The sequence below is a fragment of the Vanessa cardui genome, chromosome 22, assembly GCF_905220365.1.
Source record: "Vanessa cardui chromosome 22, ilVanCard2.1, whole genome shotgun sequence".
NCBI classification, from domain to species: Eukaryota; Metazoa; Arthropoda; class Insecta; order Lepidoptera; family Nymphalidae; genus Vanessa; species Vanessa cardui.
The window spans coordinates 2,253,984-2,268,564 of record NC_061144.1 but is presented as its reverse complement, the minus strand read 5'-3'; the positions used below and the strand labels follow the sequence as shown (position 1 = coordinate 2,268,564).

At 34.2% G+C, this 14,581-nt stretch overlaps 2 protein-coding genes across 5 annotated transcripts in view; one reads left to right on the top strand and one right to left on the bottom strand.

Annotated features, from left to right (window-relative positions):
• Window positions 1-14,581, bottom strand: part of LOC124539261 (flocculation protein FLO11) — a 218,334-nt gene that overhangs the window by 111,523 nt on the left and 92,230 nt on the right. The window lies entirely within an intron of this gene.
• On the top strand, window positions 4,092-14,348 carry LOC124539266 (phenoloxidase-activating enzyme-like). Its single transcript, XM_047116588.1, has 6 exons — window positions 4,092-4,242; window positions 9,202-9,359; window positions 11,191-11,419; window positions 12,281-12,425; window positions 13,176-13,372; window positions 13,840-14,348. The coding sequence occupies exons 1-6, from the start codon at window positions 4,173-4,175 to the stop codon at window positions 14,241-14,243; spliced, it is 1,203 nt and encodes a 400-aa protein (XP_046972544.1). The 5' UTR covers window positions 4,092-4,172; the 3' UTR covers window positions 14,244-14,348.

Here is a 14,581-nt window from a genome sequence, read left to right as displayed (position 1 = left end):
TTAATAGATAGCGTGATTCGATGGTAAGATTTTTGTATATGATACATGGACAACATGTATAGTTAAAAAACACTGATAAAATTTAAGAAGTTCCTAATTTGATGTCGTAAAAGAAATTCTGTAAAATATTTAGTATCAGTACTGCAACCCGTGCGAAGTCAGGGCGGGTTGCCTATCTGTCGCTAGTTTAGTATATAAAATATTACTGGCTACAATAAAAATATAATCGAAAAGTTTGATGGTTCGGTTGAACGCTCTTATCTCAGGTAATACTGATCCGATTTGAATCGAACCAGTTTTAATGGACCATTTATCGAGGAATGCTTCAGGCTGTACAATCACCCTACCAATAGGAGCGGAGTATTACGAGGGATAATTATTCCTTGTGATAGCTTCCGGTGCATTACTTAAACGTTTTCATGGGTACACCACTCCGAGATCCTGGGTTGGATTCCCGGCTGAGCAGATGTAAAAAATGTTCATTAGTTTTTTATGGGTATGAGTGTTTGAGTCAACTCACTGGGCCATCTCAACTCACGACTTGAGTCGAGATGGCCCAGTGGTTAGAACGCGTACATCTTAACCGATGATTGCGGGTTCAAACCCAGGCGAGCACCGCTGATTCATGTGCTTAATTTGTCTTCTCTCGTGCTCAGCGATGAAGGAAAACATCGTGAGGAAACCTGCATGTGTCAAATTTCATAGAAATTCTGCCACATGTGTATTCCACCAACCCGCATTGGAACAGCGTGGTGGAATATGTTCCAAACCTTCTCCTCAAAGGGAGAGGAGGCCTTTAGCCCAGTGGGAATTTACAGGGTGTTATTGTTGTTGTTATGAGTGTTTGTAGTACCGTCGTTTCTTCAGATAATCCATAACACAAGTGGTTTAGCTACTTACATTGGGATCATAGTTATGTATGTGATGCTGTCCAATATTTAAGGTACCGCAAAATCACTGTCTGAATCTGTAATATAGCTAAGCGAAGCTGGGATTAGAAGCTAGTTTCAATAACTGTATTTTCGGAGTTATCAGTAAACGTAGTGTTATATTATATTGTATAATAAATACCTCTAATGCCATAAATTCTATTATTAGTAACTTCCAATAGCATTGGGGAAAAACGTATTCATTAAACATTGTGATTGGATGTTTGTTTTTGCAACGTTGAACACATGAGTCATACTCCATAGAAATTTTATCTTAAATATGTACAATAAGAAAAAAATATAGTTTGAACCGATGAGTTGCGGTAAGCAATACCAAATTTTCATGTGCTTAATTTTTGTCCACATGTCGCCGAGCACGAGATGAATTATAAACACATATTAAGCACATATATGTAGTGGTGCATGTCTTGGGTTTGAGCCCGAAATCACCTATTAAGATGCACGCGTAACCACTCGGCCATCTTAGCTTTATAACCTTCAAGTCCGAATCTTCAAGTCCGAATGAGACAACATCACATACATTACTCCGATCCCAATGTAAGTAGCTGAAGCACTTGTGTTATGGAAAAAAGAAGTAACGACGGTACCACAAACAACCAGACCCAAGACAACATAGAAAACTAATGGCAATCTACATCAACTCGGCCAGCCATCGAACCCGGGACCTCAGAGTGGCGTACCCATGAAAACCGGTGTACACACCACTCGACCATGGAGGTCGTCATAATAAAGTTGCTCTTCAATAAATAAACGACTTAAGTCTTTAGCTTTCAAGCATCATATTATACAATACATTTATTTATTACATTACGTTATTTATAACGGCTGCGATCATGACTATATATTTTTATTTTGACTGACGGACGTTTCGACAGCTTCGACCAGACGGAGTAACGAACTGGCATTTATATAAAGGACTTAATTTTAAATATACGACAAAAAAATGTTAAGCATATAAGTGTTTATTTATACATATAATAAACTACAAGAACAAGAGACATAACATCTTAGTTCTCGAGGTTGGTGGCGCATTGATGTAAGATATGGTTAAAATTTCTTTACAGCGCCATTATCTATGGACGGTGACTATTCATCAGGCGACCCATTTGATCGTTCGCCTACTGATACCATAAAAAAAAACCATTATTCGTTTAATCTTCTATTCTTAAATCAACTCAATATAGCATTGCTTCTCTCATAAGACAAACTCACGTACATTTAAATGATATATCAAAACATACAATTTGTAAATTATGAATAAGAGTAGCTACTGAGTTCATATTTTCCCTATAGAATTTTTATTCCGAACCTGTAGCTTTACATTTTATTTCATAATATTACACGATGAGTCAAAGCCCTATACGAGCCTAATTGAATAAAGGAAAATGAAATGTCTGACGCAATATCATCATCGCGAGATTGTGAAACTTCGAAATATTATGAAGCGCAATATACCGCATATATACTGATATAGATTACAATCTTTAGAAGTAAATTTCAGTTAGATTATAAATATCTAAGCTAGCCAAATATTATGAACTATAGAAACTGTATGTTTTATTGTAAGTTTACAATTTTACGGTGATATAAACACTTCTCGTTACTTATACGTAGAGCTGAGATGGCCCAGTGGTTAGTACGCGTGCATCTTAACCGATAACATCGGGTTCAAACTTACCCAGGCAAGCACCACATATATACATATATGTGCTTAATTTGTGTTGTCAATTCATCACGTGCTCGGCGGCGAAGGGAAACATCGCGAGGAACCCTGCATTGTCTAATTTAATTGAAATGTGCATTCCACCAACCCGCATTAGAATAGCGTGGTGGAATATGTTCCAAAACCCCTGTCCTTAATGGGAAAGGAGGCCTTAGCAAAGCAGTCCGAAATTGACAGGCTGATACTACTACTACTTATACGTACATTTAAATAAATAATAATGTTTAAATGTCTAGAACATAGTTTATTTTAGTATAAATCGTAACGCTTGAATTAGATTGGACGAAAGGAGAGCGTTGACGAGTTAGCCGTCTTCAAAATTGATATGCGAACCATTACCCGTTGAGCTACTGACGCTTAAATTGAGATGATTATTAATAAACATGTGTTTGATTATTGTAGTACTGGGTTTTTTTGTTGTACAACATTTCTAATATATCACAACGAACGTTCAATTAAGATGATGACATCACGAGAACAGACAAGATTAATTCGGTTTTATTTCTTAACGATCGAATCAAAATAAATTATTCATCTAATTAATTAGAATTAAAAAAACTATTTATACTTAAACTGTACATTATTAAAACAATGTCTGACAACTGTGTCAATGAAAAAGTCGCAAATTGATTAAGTACATTCGCATCAATAACGATTCGCTGAAATAAAAGCATAAAAATTAAAGTCAATCAAAACAATAGAACGATAAACTCAGTGCAAGGACAATTTGTATGTGGAGATTTAATTATTAAAAATGAAGAAAACAATGCGGTTTATTAATTAATACATGTCGTATTACGTATACAACGAGATACAGTGTAACTCATAGCTCTTAATTGAACTGAAATTGACACAATTTTTTATAGATAACGCCGACTATACGAGCCAGTCTACAGGCACACCTCTTGTGCTTGTACACTGGCTCAATAATCAACAGTGAGCCAGTGTCATTACATTTCAAACTGGCACGCAACGAAACCTATGCTTTATGGCAGTACAACTAAGATTTTAATTATTAAAATACATCGATGATTTCGAGATTCTAAATAACAATTACATGGACAGTTTTCTTTTTGACTTCAAATACTGGATAATACATGGACTGTGTTAACATACAGAACATTTAAATTTAATTGAATTTCTTCGAAATAAACTGTTTAAATAGTAGAATGTAGCAGGTAAAGTACCTGTGGCAGTTTCAAATCACAAACGTTTTAAGAGACAAATAGATACATAAGATTTACAACGCTATCGATCACGACACTTAATCCCATTTAAATAATAATAAAACAAATTCCTTTCTTATCTTAGCTTTACATAAATTAATATACAAACGACAATTTTATTACGCATCGTGGGGAACGTAAGTTTTTTTTTTTAATTTTTCCTTAATTATTATTAACGTGTAGACTTTAAAGTTTGTTTGGAGTATAAAACCTGAATCAGTTGCTCGGCTGTGTGCTTACGCGTCAGACTGGTTTACGATTTTCCTTGTGCAAATGGAATTCCTAATTAAAATCAGTGTCGTCTCTTTATACGTATTGTGTCTATCGAAGAACTCCGGAGCGTGTAAGTTTAACATTTTATCTATTGTTTGATAACACACGTTATTACGATTTTATTTAATTAAAAACATATATAGACATGTATTTTCGCCCAAATGGAAATGCAACAAAATTAAGGCAAAACATGCAAATTTTTTGTCGAGATACATATTTATTTTTAACCAATCACTGATTAGATAGTAAACAATACACAATATATAGAATTATTTTAAATCATATATTATTAAGTAATTCGATAACTCCATCTTGATGGTAGAGCTTTGTCAAGCCAAGGCCGAGCCAGACTAGCTACTATCACTCAGATATTCTCCCACCAAACCGTAATACTTAATATTGATACGTTACCAAGGTTATACGGAAACGTTAATATTTTTAAGTAATCATAAAAGTGATATTTCTAACTCAAAAGTATTATCATCAATACATAGTATAAAACAAAGTCGCTTACCGCTGTCGTCCCTATATACATTGACTTAGATCTTTAAAATTAGGCAACGAATCTGTTATATATAATACAGTTTTTTAATAGATAGAATAATTTGAGAGGAAGGTTTTTGTTTTTGTTTTGTATGCTGTTATATCAGCGTACACATACAGCAATGCACCCATACGAAGCCAGATTAGATCGCTAGTTATAAATCTGGAATAGATAAATATATCTCATTAATTAATCGGTATGTACTATGTAGTATTCCAAGTGCATATAATGTTTAGTTACATAAATAGCATAATTGTATTTGATCTTGTATGAATGAGCTCATTAGTTTGTTAAACAAATCGAGCAATATACGTAATATGACATCAGATATCTCTGTAACGGTATTTAGATAGGATTAATAAAATTATTTATAACTAGCAATGCTCCCCGACATTGCACAGGCGCAATGCTGATACTAAATATATGACAGAATACCTTACATACAGCTTTTTATCTCGTAGTGTACAGCCAGCGTTTGCAATGTAATCGCAAAATAACATGTGTATTTACATCACACATCTATAATATGCATGTTTTATACGTATAAACCTCTATATCTTGATTCAATTTGTCTATTGGAAAAAATCGCATCAGAATCCGTTGTTTAATTTTAAAGATCTAAGCATACATTTGTATCATACGTTACGTGGTACGGCTTTGTGCAAGCCCGTCTGGGTCGGTACCACCCACTCATCAGTTATTCTACCGCCAAACAACAGTACTCAGTATTGTTGTGTTCCGGTCTGAAGGGTGAGTGAGCCAGTGTAACTACAGGCACAAGGGACATAACATCTTAGTTCCCAAGGTTGGTGGCACATTGACGATGTAAGGAATAGTTAATAATTCTTACAGCGTCAATGTCTATGGGCGATGGTGACCACTTACCATCAGGTGGCCCATATGCTCGTCCGCCAACCTATACCATAAAAAAAAGAAACTATGTAAAGATACTAGATAAAACTCGGCTTCGTTCGGATGAAATAAATAAAACAAAACAAAAATGGTCAAACATTTACTTTTCATATGTAACTTGTTTATACCTTATTTATTTATTTAAAAGACACACCATCGGCTTACACACAATAAAATAGTAGTTAATAAAAGAACATCAGACTTATTCTGTGTGGTACACCATTAGAGGCGTGTACGACACTTGCTTGATTACTTGATTATCAAACATCCATATTTTAGTCAATGATATTCTAATAAACAGATATGTTATACCCATACTAAACAACAGAAAAAAGTGTGCCGCGCCGGGGACCGTTTATTTTACATTTCGTTACAAGTAAAAAGGATAGCTTGATAAAAACAATAAGTAAAAGGGATAACTAGATGTTTTAATTACGCAAAACGTATTACTACGTAATTATGATGTATTATAACGTATTACTACGCAAAACGACTAAAGGTAAACGTCCCAATTAGGACGTTTTCTAGTCTTCACTTTTTGCGCGTTAATAACATATCTGTTTACTAGAACATCATTGATTTTAGTAGTGAAAACTAACTAATAACATTCTTTACACAGTAATTTGAACGGACCGATAAACGTCAAACATGGCCGACCGTCAAACTGTCATGTCTTTGAGTTTTATGGATTTAATATCGAAATATCTCAATTGTTGTAATTTTGCGGACATATGATTAAAAATCATCTATATTTATAATTGTTGATAGATTTCGATCGTGTCTATCACATATATCTATATAATATACATATGTAATGTTATACACTTTACGCTTAGATTTAAAACCACAAAATATATAGATTTGTATTTTTTAAATGTTGAAAAAAAGTAACTAAGTTTCTGGCCGGATCTTCTCGGTAGAATCTACTTTCCTAACCGGTGGTAGCTTCAAAAAAATATTTTGATTTTGATAATATTAAATATAGGTACGTTTTTATACGTTACGAATGATTTTTTATAATTCTGTTTTGTTATACAGACTTTTTTATTTTGAACTTTTTTGTAGCGTCGTAAGTTACATTGGTGTGATGATATCATTTAAATAAATATTGAACGAAAACTTAACATAATAGTTACTTGTAATATAATTTGATTAATTGCACTTTAATTCCGTTACGTATCAAGGTACAAACTTTAACGTAATGCTATGTCTTCTTTTTTCCAATATTGATTTCCTTATGATAGAAAGAGATGCATACGTGTACAACAGTTCACACTCCAAACATTTTTTTATATAAAGTCCAGTTATTTCTACGTCTCTCTCTTACTATTCTGAGGCAACCCAATCCCACAAAATGTAAATATGTATTTATATTTTATATGCAATCTCGTTAACTTATTTCATCTGTAAAATATACTTACTAAGTTACATACATCCAAATATTGACAAACGTAATAGGTAATAAAAATTCTTGAAAAATCCTAAAAAAAGCATCTGATTTGTTTAGTTTGAAAAATATTATCCATTATATATGACACAAGCTGTTACTCGCGGATTGCTCGCTTAGATTAAGAATATATTTACAAATTAACTTAAAATATTACGTTGATGATTTGTACACAAAGGAGTCATTAATCATACTCCTTTTTTGCCAAAATGATATGCTATGTCGTTTCTCAGGCTCTATACTATTTGTGTAGCTTTCATTTAAACGTTCCGTTCAGTAGTTTTGGCTAGAAAACGTGACAGACAGAGTTACATTCGAATTTATAATATTAGTATGGATTCATAAATGAACAGTATATACCTTAAATAAACTGTATTAACTATAGAAAACGACTCGAGAGGAAAACTATATATTATCTCAATCAGACATTACTATCTTAGGAACAACAACAACAACCACAGCCTGTAAATTCCCACTGCTGGGCTAAAGGCCTACTCTCCCTTTGAGGAGAAGGTTTGGAACATATTCCACCACCCTGTTCCAATGCGGGTTGGTGGAAAACACATGTGGCAGAATTTCTATGAAATTTGTCATATGCAGGTTTCCTCGCGATGTTTTTCTTCACCGCTGAGCACGAGATGAATTATAAAGACAAATTAAGCACATGAATCAGCGGTGCTTGCCTGGGTTTGAACCCGCAATCATCGGTTAAGATGCACGCGTTCTAACCACTGGGCCATCTAGACTCACTATTATCTTAGGAACACCAGCGTGAAACCCACATGCGCTTGAATAATTCTAATTAACATATTAAAGAGTTTATTTCATACCACTTTTAAAAATACTATATATATACAATATATACATGTAACAAAAATCAATTAGGATCTTTTCATCATAATCTAAAATAATTAAATATAAAAGTAAAAAAGTGACTTCGTAGATGGTCATAAGTTTAATAATTAAGCACTATTTCCACACACATACACATATTCATACATATAACATAAACACACTCAAAACAATTAATTGTCATTGTATTACTGAAACAACGTCTGAGTGGTTTTTTATATGTGTCCAGGATAAGCTTTTAAAAAAATGATTGACACATATTATATGCAAGAAGTGTCATTGACCTTTAAAACTACGTAATTTGATTTTTTTGATGATTGATGACGATTTTGATTTTGAATTTGATGATTTCGGGTTCAAACCCAAGCAAGCAACTCTATACACATATATGTGCTTAATTTGTATTTATAATTCATCTCGTGCTCGGCGGTGAAGGAAAACATCGTGAGGAAACCTGCATGTGTCTAATTTCATCGAAATTCTGCCACATGTGCATTCCACCAAACCGCATTGGAAAAGTGAGGTGAAATATGTTCCAAACCCTCTCCTTAATGAGTGAGGAGGCCTTAGCCCAGCAGTGGGAACAATATGTGGTTGTCAATTCAATAGTCCTAATTTAAAGAAAACAGCAAAGCGCGACTACTGATACATATAGCTAAAAGATATATAGATTTATATTCAACATCCTATACTAAAATTAACCAAAAAAACAATCGAATTCAAAAAGCTTTAAGTACGATTAAGGCCCTTCCACAAAAAATTAACAATTAAAAATCTTTGAGATTTCTATAGAGCTACAAAAGAACAATCATCAAAATCGTTGCAATTATAAGTAAAACATACATGAATACGGATTAAAAAAACAACATGACAACATCAATGAGAATCATTCACAATCTCAATTTATCAAATTGACAAGTAACGAAATTGCTCAGTGAATTGAATAAGGCGCTACAGTTTTATTTTATACTAGCTGTGCCCGCGACCTTGTACGCGTTTGAATTTAACAAAAAAATATATTATGAAGCCTAAGTTATTCCTTATTATATCAGTTATCTGCCAGTGAAAGTCCCTTCAAAATCGGTCCACCCCTTCAGAGTTTAGACGGAACAAACAGACAGACAAATATTGTAAAAAAATGTTATTTTGGTCTATGTACCGTGAATACATAAATATGCATTGAGTAAAAACGGGCGATTTTAATATTAAAAAAGACACTCCACATCGATAATATTTATAGATGAAATTTTTGTACTTTAAATTTTGTATTTCAGATAAACAATGTAAGGTACCAAATGGAGACGCGGGATCGTGTATTCAGATCACAAAATGCCAACCCCTAAACGACCTGTACCTGAAGAAACCGAAGACAGAAAAAGAACATCTTTTCATCCAACAGTCTATCTGTAGCAAGGACAGTCCAAAACTAAAGGTACAATACAACTTCTATTATAACAGGCTTAAGTCTAAATTTTACGAAAACCAGTGACTGTAATAATTACATTTTTTTTAAAATACACTAATCGAAATATAGCAATCAAATCAAAACAAACATTATTCGAATAGGCTTTTACAAGCACTTTTAAATCGTCATTTAACAATTAAGTGAAGCTACCACCGGTTTGGAAAGTAGATTCTATCGAGAAGAACCGACAAGAAACTCGGTAGTTACTCTTTTTCAACATTTAAAAATACAGTCATGTTAGTCAAACAACTTTTCTAGGGTAAATTGGCTTGTTGTATATAAATATTTAATTAATATTTTCTACACTCATCAAAAAAACTATACAGCAAAATTTGTTATTCATGATTATATTCGAATCACAATAATTATTATTACTCGATTTGATTGGAATCGAAAGTATAGGGTAACAATTTTCTTGCTCTTTTTTAAAGGCTAGAAGGACCTCCTATAAAAATAATATATTCCAAAATAGAATAATATTTTGGGGCCAAATGAGAAGACCCTTAAATCTGAGGTTGCATTAGCATAGTTACGCCATTATAATATACGAGATAAAATTATTATATCCTCCTACCCCGGGTGAATTAGAAGAGTTTGAAAATATATTAGCCGAGATGACCCAGTGACTAGAACGCGTGCATATTAACTGATGATTGCTCGTTCAAAGCCAGGCAAGCACCACTTAGTATTCATCAACTTAATTTGTATTTATAATTCTACTCTTGCTCTGCGGTGAACGGAAACAACGTGAGGAAACCAGCATGTGTCTAATTTCATAGAAATTCTGCCACATGTGTATTCCACCGACCCACATATGGAACAGCTTTGTGGAATATGTTCCAAACCTTCTCCTTAAAGGGAGAGGAGGCCTTAGCCCAGTAGTGGGAAATTTACAAGCCGTTTTAGTTGTTTGTTGTTGAAAATATATGCCAAAATATTTTAATAGTAAAAGATCTACTTGCTCTTACGACTTAGTCATCTTATCTAGCGGGTTTTATTAAAATCTTTACTACATCATCATCAATCAACCAATTCAATTTAAATAACACAGCTGTAGAAATTGCCTCAATCTATGGGAAAATCCTTGAGTATCATATCCTTGTATATATATAAAACGATAAATTTATCCCTATTATTATAATTATTATTTGTTGTATTAAAAATTTAAAATATAAACAAAATCTCACACTATTAATATATAATATGACTTTATATAGGTGGACATGCTAATGGGCCACCTTTTTTATGGTATAGGTTGGCGGACGAGCATATGGGCCACCTGATGGTAAGTGGTCACCATCACCCAAAGACATTGACGCTGTAAAAAATATTAACTATTCCTTACATCGTCAGTGTGCCACCAACCTTGGGAACTAAGATGATATGTCCATTGTGCCTGTAGTTACACTGGCTCACTGACCCTACAGACCGGAACACAACAATACTGTTATTTGGCGGTAGAATAACTGATGAGTGGGTGGTACCTACCAAGACGGGCTTGCACAAAGCCCTACCACCAAGTAAACAAAGCAATCTTTGATTATGGCTTTCGTCATATATACTAGTAGCCGCCCGCGGCTTTACTCGCGTTTTAGGGTGTTGGTTGACATGTGTCAGGCAAAAAAGTAACCTATGTCCCTTCTTGAAGAAGAAGTCGGTTCAGTAGTTTTTTTTGTGAAAGAGTGACACACAGATACACAGACAGAGTTACTTTCACATTTATAATATTAATATAGATTATGTCATATCATTATAGAAGTTATAATTATTAGCTATTTAAACATATGTCAAATTGCAGGTATGCTGCCCATCAGAGTCGATATGGTCAAGTTTCAAACCGAATCCCGTGATATTTCCGGATTCACCTGTTTCATCTGCAAACAAAGTGACACGAAAACCGACCATCAAACCGATCGTTGGTGGTGCGTTACCGCTGACCTTGGCTACCGGTATCGACTATGGACCTAGGATAAAGGATTATCAGGGGAATTGTGGAGTCGATTCGTCTAATGCGAATAAAATTTCTGGTGAGCTCAATCATATTTATATTCAATCAATTTTCAATAATTCAATTCTAATTAATTAAAATATTTCGAATCAAAAATCAAATCAAAATAAACTTTATTCAAGTAGGCTTTTACAAGTACTTTTGAATCGTCATTTTACATAAGTGAAGCACCGGTTCGGAAAGTAGATTCTACCGAGAAGAACCGGCAAGAAACTCAGTAGTTACTCTTTTTTTACCATTTAAATGAAACAACTTCTTGCTGGTTTCTTCACGGGAGAGTAAATGCGAACCGGTAGTAGCTTTTAATTAATTTGGCAAATTTTTCTTCGTCGCATCACAATAAAAAATGGACACAAAAAATGGAATTCTCTACCATCACACGTTCCCCTTTCTTTTATAACGTGGGTGCCTTCAAACGAGGTGTGAAGAGCCATCTTGCGGGGCGGCATAGCGAGGACGACTAGTGCAGCTCATTCTTACTGACCCTACTTTAGACTCCACTTACCATCAGGTGGAGTGGAGTCATATGCCTACCGGGAACGTACAAAAAACAAAAGAAATTCAACTCTGTAACATAAAGATTCAAAATTGCTTATATGATCTTACTTGAATAATTGTAAATTGATTTGAAAGGTTTATTTCAAAACAAAGAATGACAATAAAGTTACCTAAAATTGTTTTTGGGTTGAATGTGATTTCCAAAACTAAACTCGATACAAAGAGGTTGTATAGGATGTAATAATACTCGATAATCTTTTGTCTGAGGGTTTTTTTTGTCCAAAGCATAAACATTATTAAATCTCTCAGAAAAAAACCAAGCAACAAGCAAGTAATTTGCTTTTGATAAATATATAATAGTCCAATTTCTGACACTTTCTAGGCGGCGGTCCAACGAATATTGACGAATACCCATGGTTGGCTTTATTGGAGTACGCGGGAGGCGCCTTGGCTTGTGGTGGAAGCCTAATTAGTTCTAAATTCGTATTAACAGCTGCGCACTGCTTAGCGGGATCGTCTGGTAGACCGTAAGTAAATATATTTAAGAAATAAATACTGAAATATTTAATGCCCATGTCTTATGTCAAAACGTCAGCACATTTCAAAGGCAAACCATCTGCTCCTGATTTATTATATTGTGTGTGACCAAATGCAGGTGCACCCTTCTACTATGGTATATCTATCATACCTTTATCTAAACTCAATTATGAGCTATGAGCAAAAAACGCCATAAAAATGTATAACGTCGAAGACCAAGACCATAAAATTATTTCCAAAACTGTATCAAGATATCGAAAAATGGCAAATTATGACGATAGATATATTTTTTCATATTACTAGGCGATCAAACGTTGGAAGTTGGTAATCGATCTGATGTCAGTTAATGGCATTTTAGTTATACCACGGAAGCCTTAATCACATATACCGGTAGAACGGAAATCCCTGTCCTTGATAACAATACTACAACAACAACAACATTTTGTAATCTTCCTACTGCTGGGCTAAGGTCTCCTCTCCCTTTCAGGAGAAGATTTGGAACAGTAGAATTTCAATGAAATAAGACACATGCAGGTGTCCTCGCAAAGTTTTCCTTCACCACCGAGCACGAGATGAACTATAAACACTAATTAAGCATATGAATATTCTGTAGTGCTCGCCTGGGTTCGATCCCGCAAACATCGGTTAAGCTGCTCGCGTTCTTCAGTGGGCCATCTCGGCTCTCAACAATACAATACTATACCGACGGAAAATACTATAAATACTTCAATCAATTTCAGAGTCAAAGTACGTCTCGCTGAGTACAATATAACATCATATCCAACCGATTATGTCGAGATAGACGGAGGCGGAACCGATTCAATTAATGTTACAATAATTCCCGTCAAATCTGTTATCAAACATCCAGGCTTTAACAGAGCCTTGCGAATTAACGACATTGGGATCGTTGAGATGACGCACAGTGCTACATTTAGCGGTAAGAGATGAAAATATTATCTAGCATAATTTCAACTTATATCATGTTTCCAAATTCGAGCAACACGCTCAGTCTTCGCACGACTAAAACTGTCATTGTTTCTCTAATATGTTGTGTAGGTATTATACCTATAAACCTTCATCTTGTATCAACCTCTTTTTTTTTTTAAAATTATAAAGATCTAAGCATACATAGAGACAGACAGCGTTGCATCTACTTTGTTTTCTACTATGTAATGATTTGAACTAAGCACATAAACAGACAAATGGGTAACTTTAACACAAAAGTATATTGTAATACTTTGACAATTTAGTAAAGGAACAAGAAAAAATTTATAGTACCTATATTTAGTATCAAAATTGCACTCGTGCGAAGCCGAGGCAGGTCGCTAATTATCCAAATAAAATGTTACATCTAATTTAATTACGATTAAAGTATTTTAATATCCAAATAACATCGCTTTCCAGATTTCATTAAAACGATCTGCCTACCACCAGCAAACTACATGAGCGAGTTCAGTAGAAACACCAACTTCACCGTCGCTGGTTGGGGTAACGACAATTCCATAAGGAACGAAGTAAAGCTTCAAGTCACGGTACCTTTCATGCCAACCGATCAATGCACAAAAGTCCAAGGTAATGAAATACTGGACACGCAAATTTGCGCCGGCGGTATCAAGGGTAAAGATTCGTGCAGCGGCGACTCCGGTGGACCATTGATGTATGAAAAGGATCAGATTTATTACGCAGTCGGCGTCGTCAGCTATGGTAGAGAGCTGTGCGGGACGGAGGGTGTGCCGGCCGTGTACACCAACGTGTACAAATACGTCGACTGGATAAGGGACGTCATGGATGGCACCATCACGAATTAATCGGGCACATTTGTTACCTAAATTTGATTATAGCTTAGTACCAAAGTTTATTATTATTGAATAATTTAATGTAATGGAAAAACTGTACATATAGTTTAATTTAATATAATGTGATTATTAATAATTTAGATATAAATTTATGATTAATTATACTTTATTATTATGAATATTGTTTTTAACAAATATATTCTATATAAAATTTAAATATAAAATATGAAAAATACTAAATTAACATAGGATTTTATTTCATTTTTTATACTGATGAAACCTTTTTAAATATCATTTTTAATGTCAAATACATTAGTTCTCTATAACCGGCCAGTCAATTTATTCCGCTC

Bases quoted from the DNA above. Each gene is read 5' to 3' on its own strand.
- LOC124539266 (XM_047116588.1), top strand. From the start codon at position 4,173: ATGGAATTCCTAATTAAAATCAGTGTCGTCTCTTTATACGTATTGTGT. The intron at 4,243-9,201 runs GTAAGTTTAACA...TTTGTATTTCAG, and splicing joins ATCGAAGAACTCCGGAGCGT to ATAAACAATGTAAGGTACCA. The intron at 13,373-13,839 runs GTAAGAGATGAA...ATCGCTTTCCAG, and splicing joins GCACAGTGCTACATTTAGCG to ATTTCATTAAAACGATCTGC.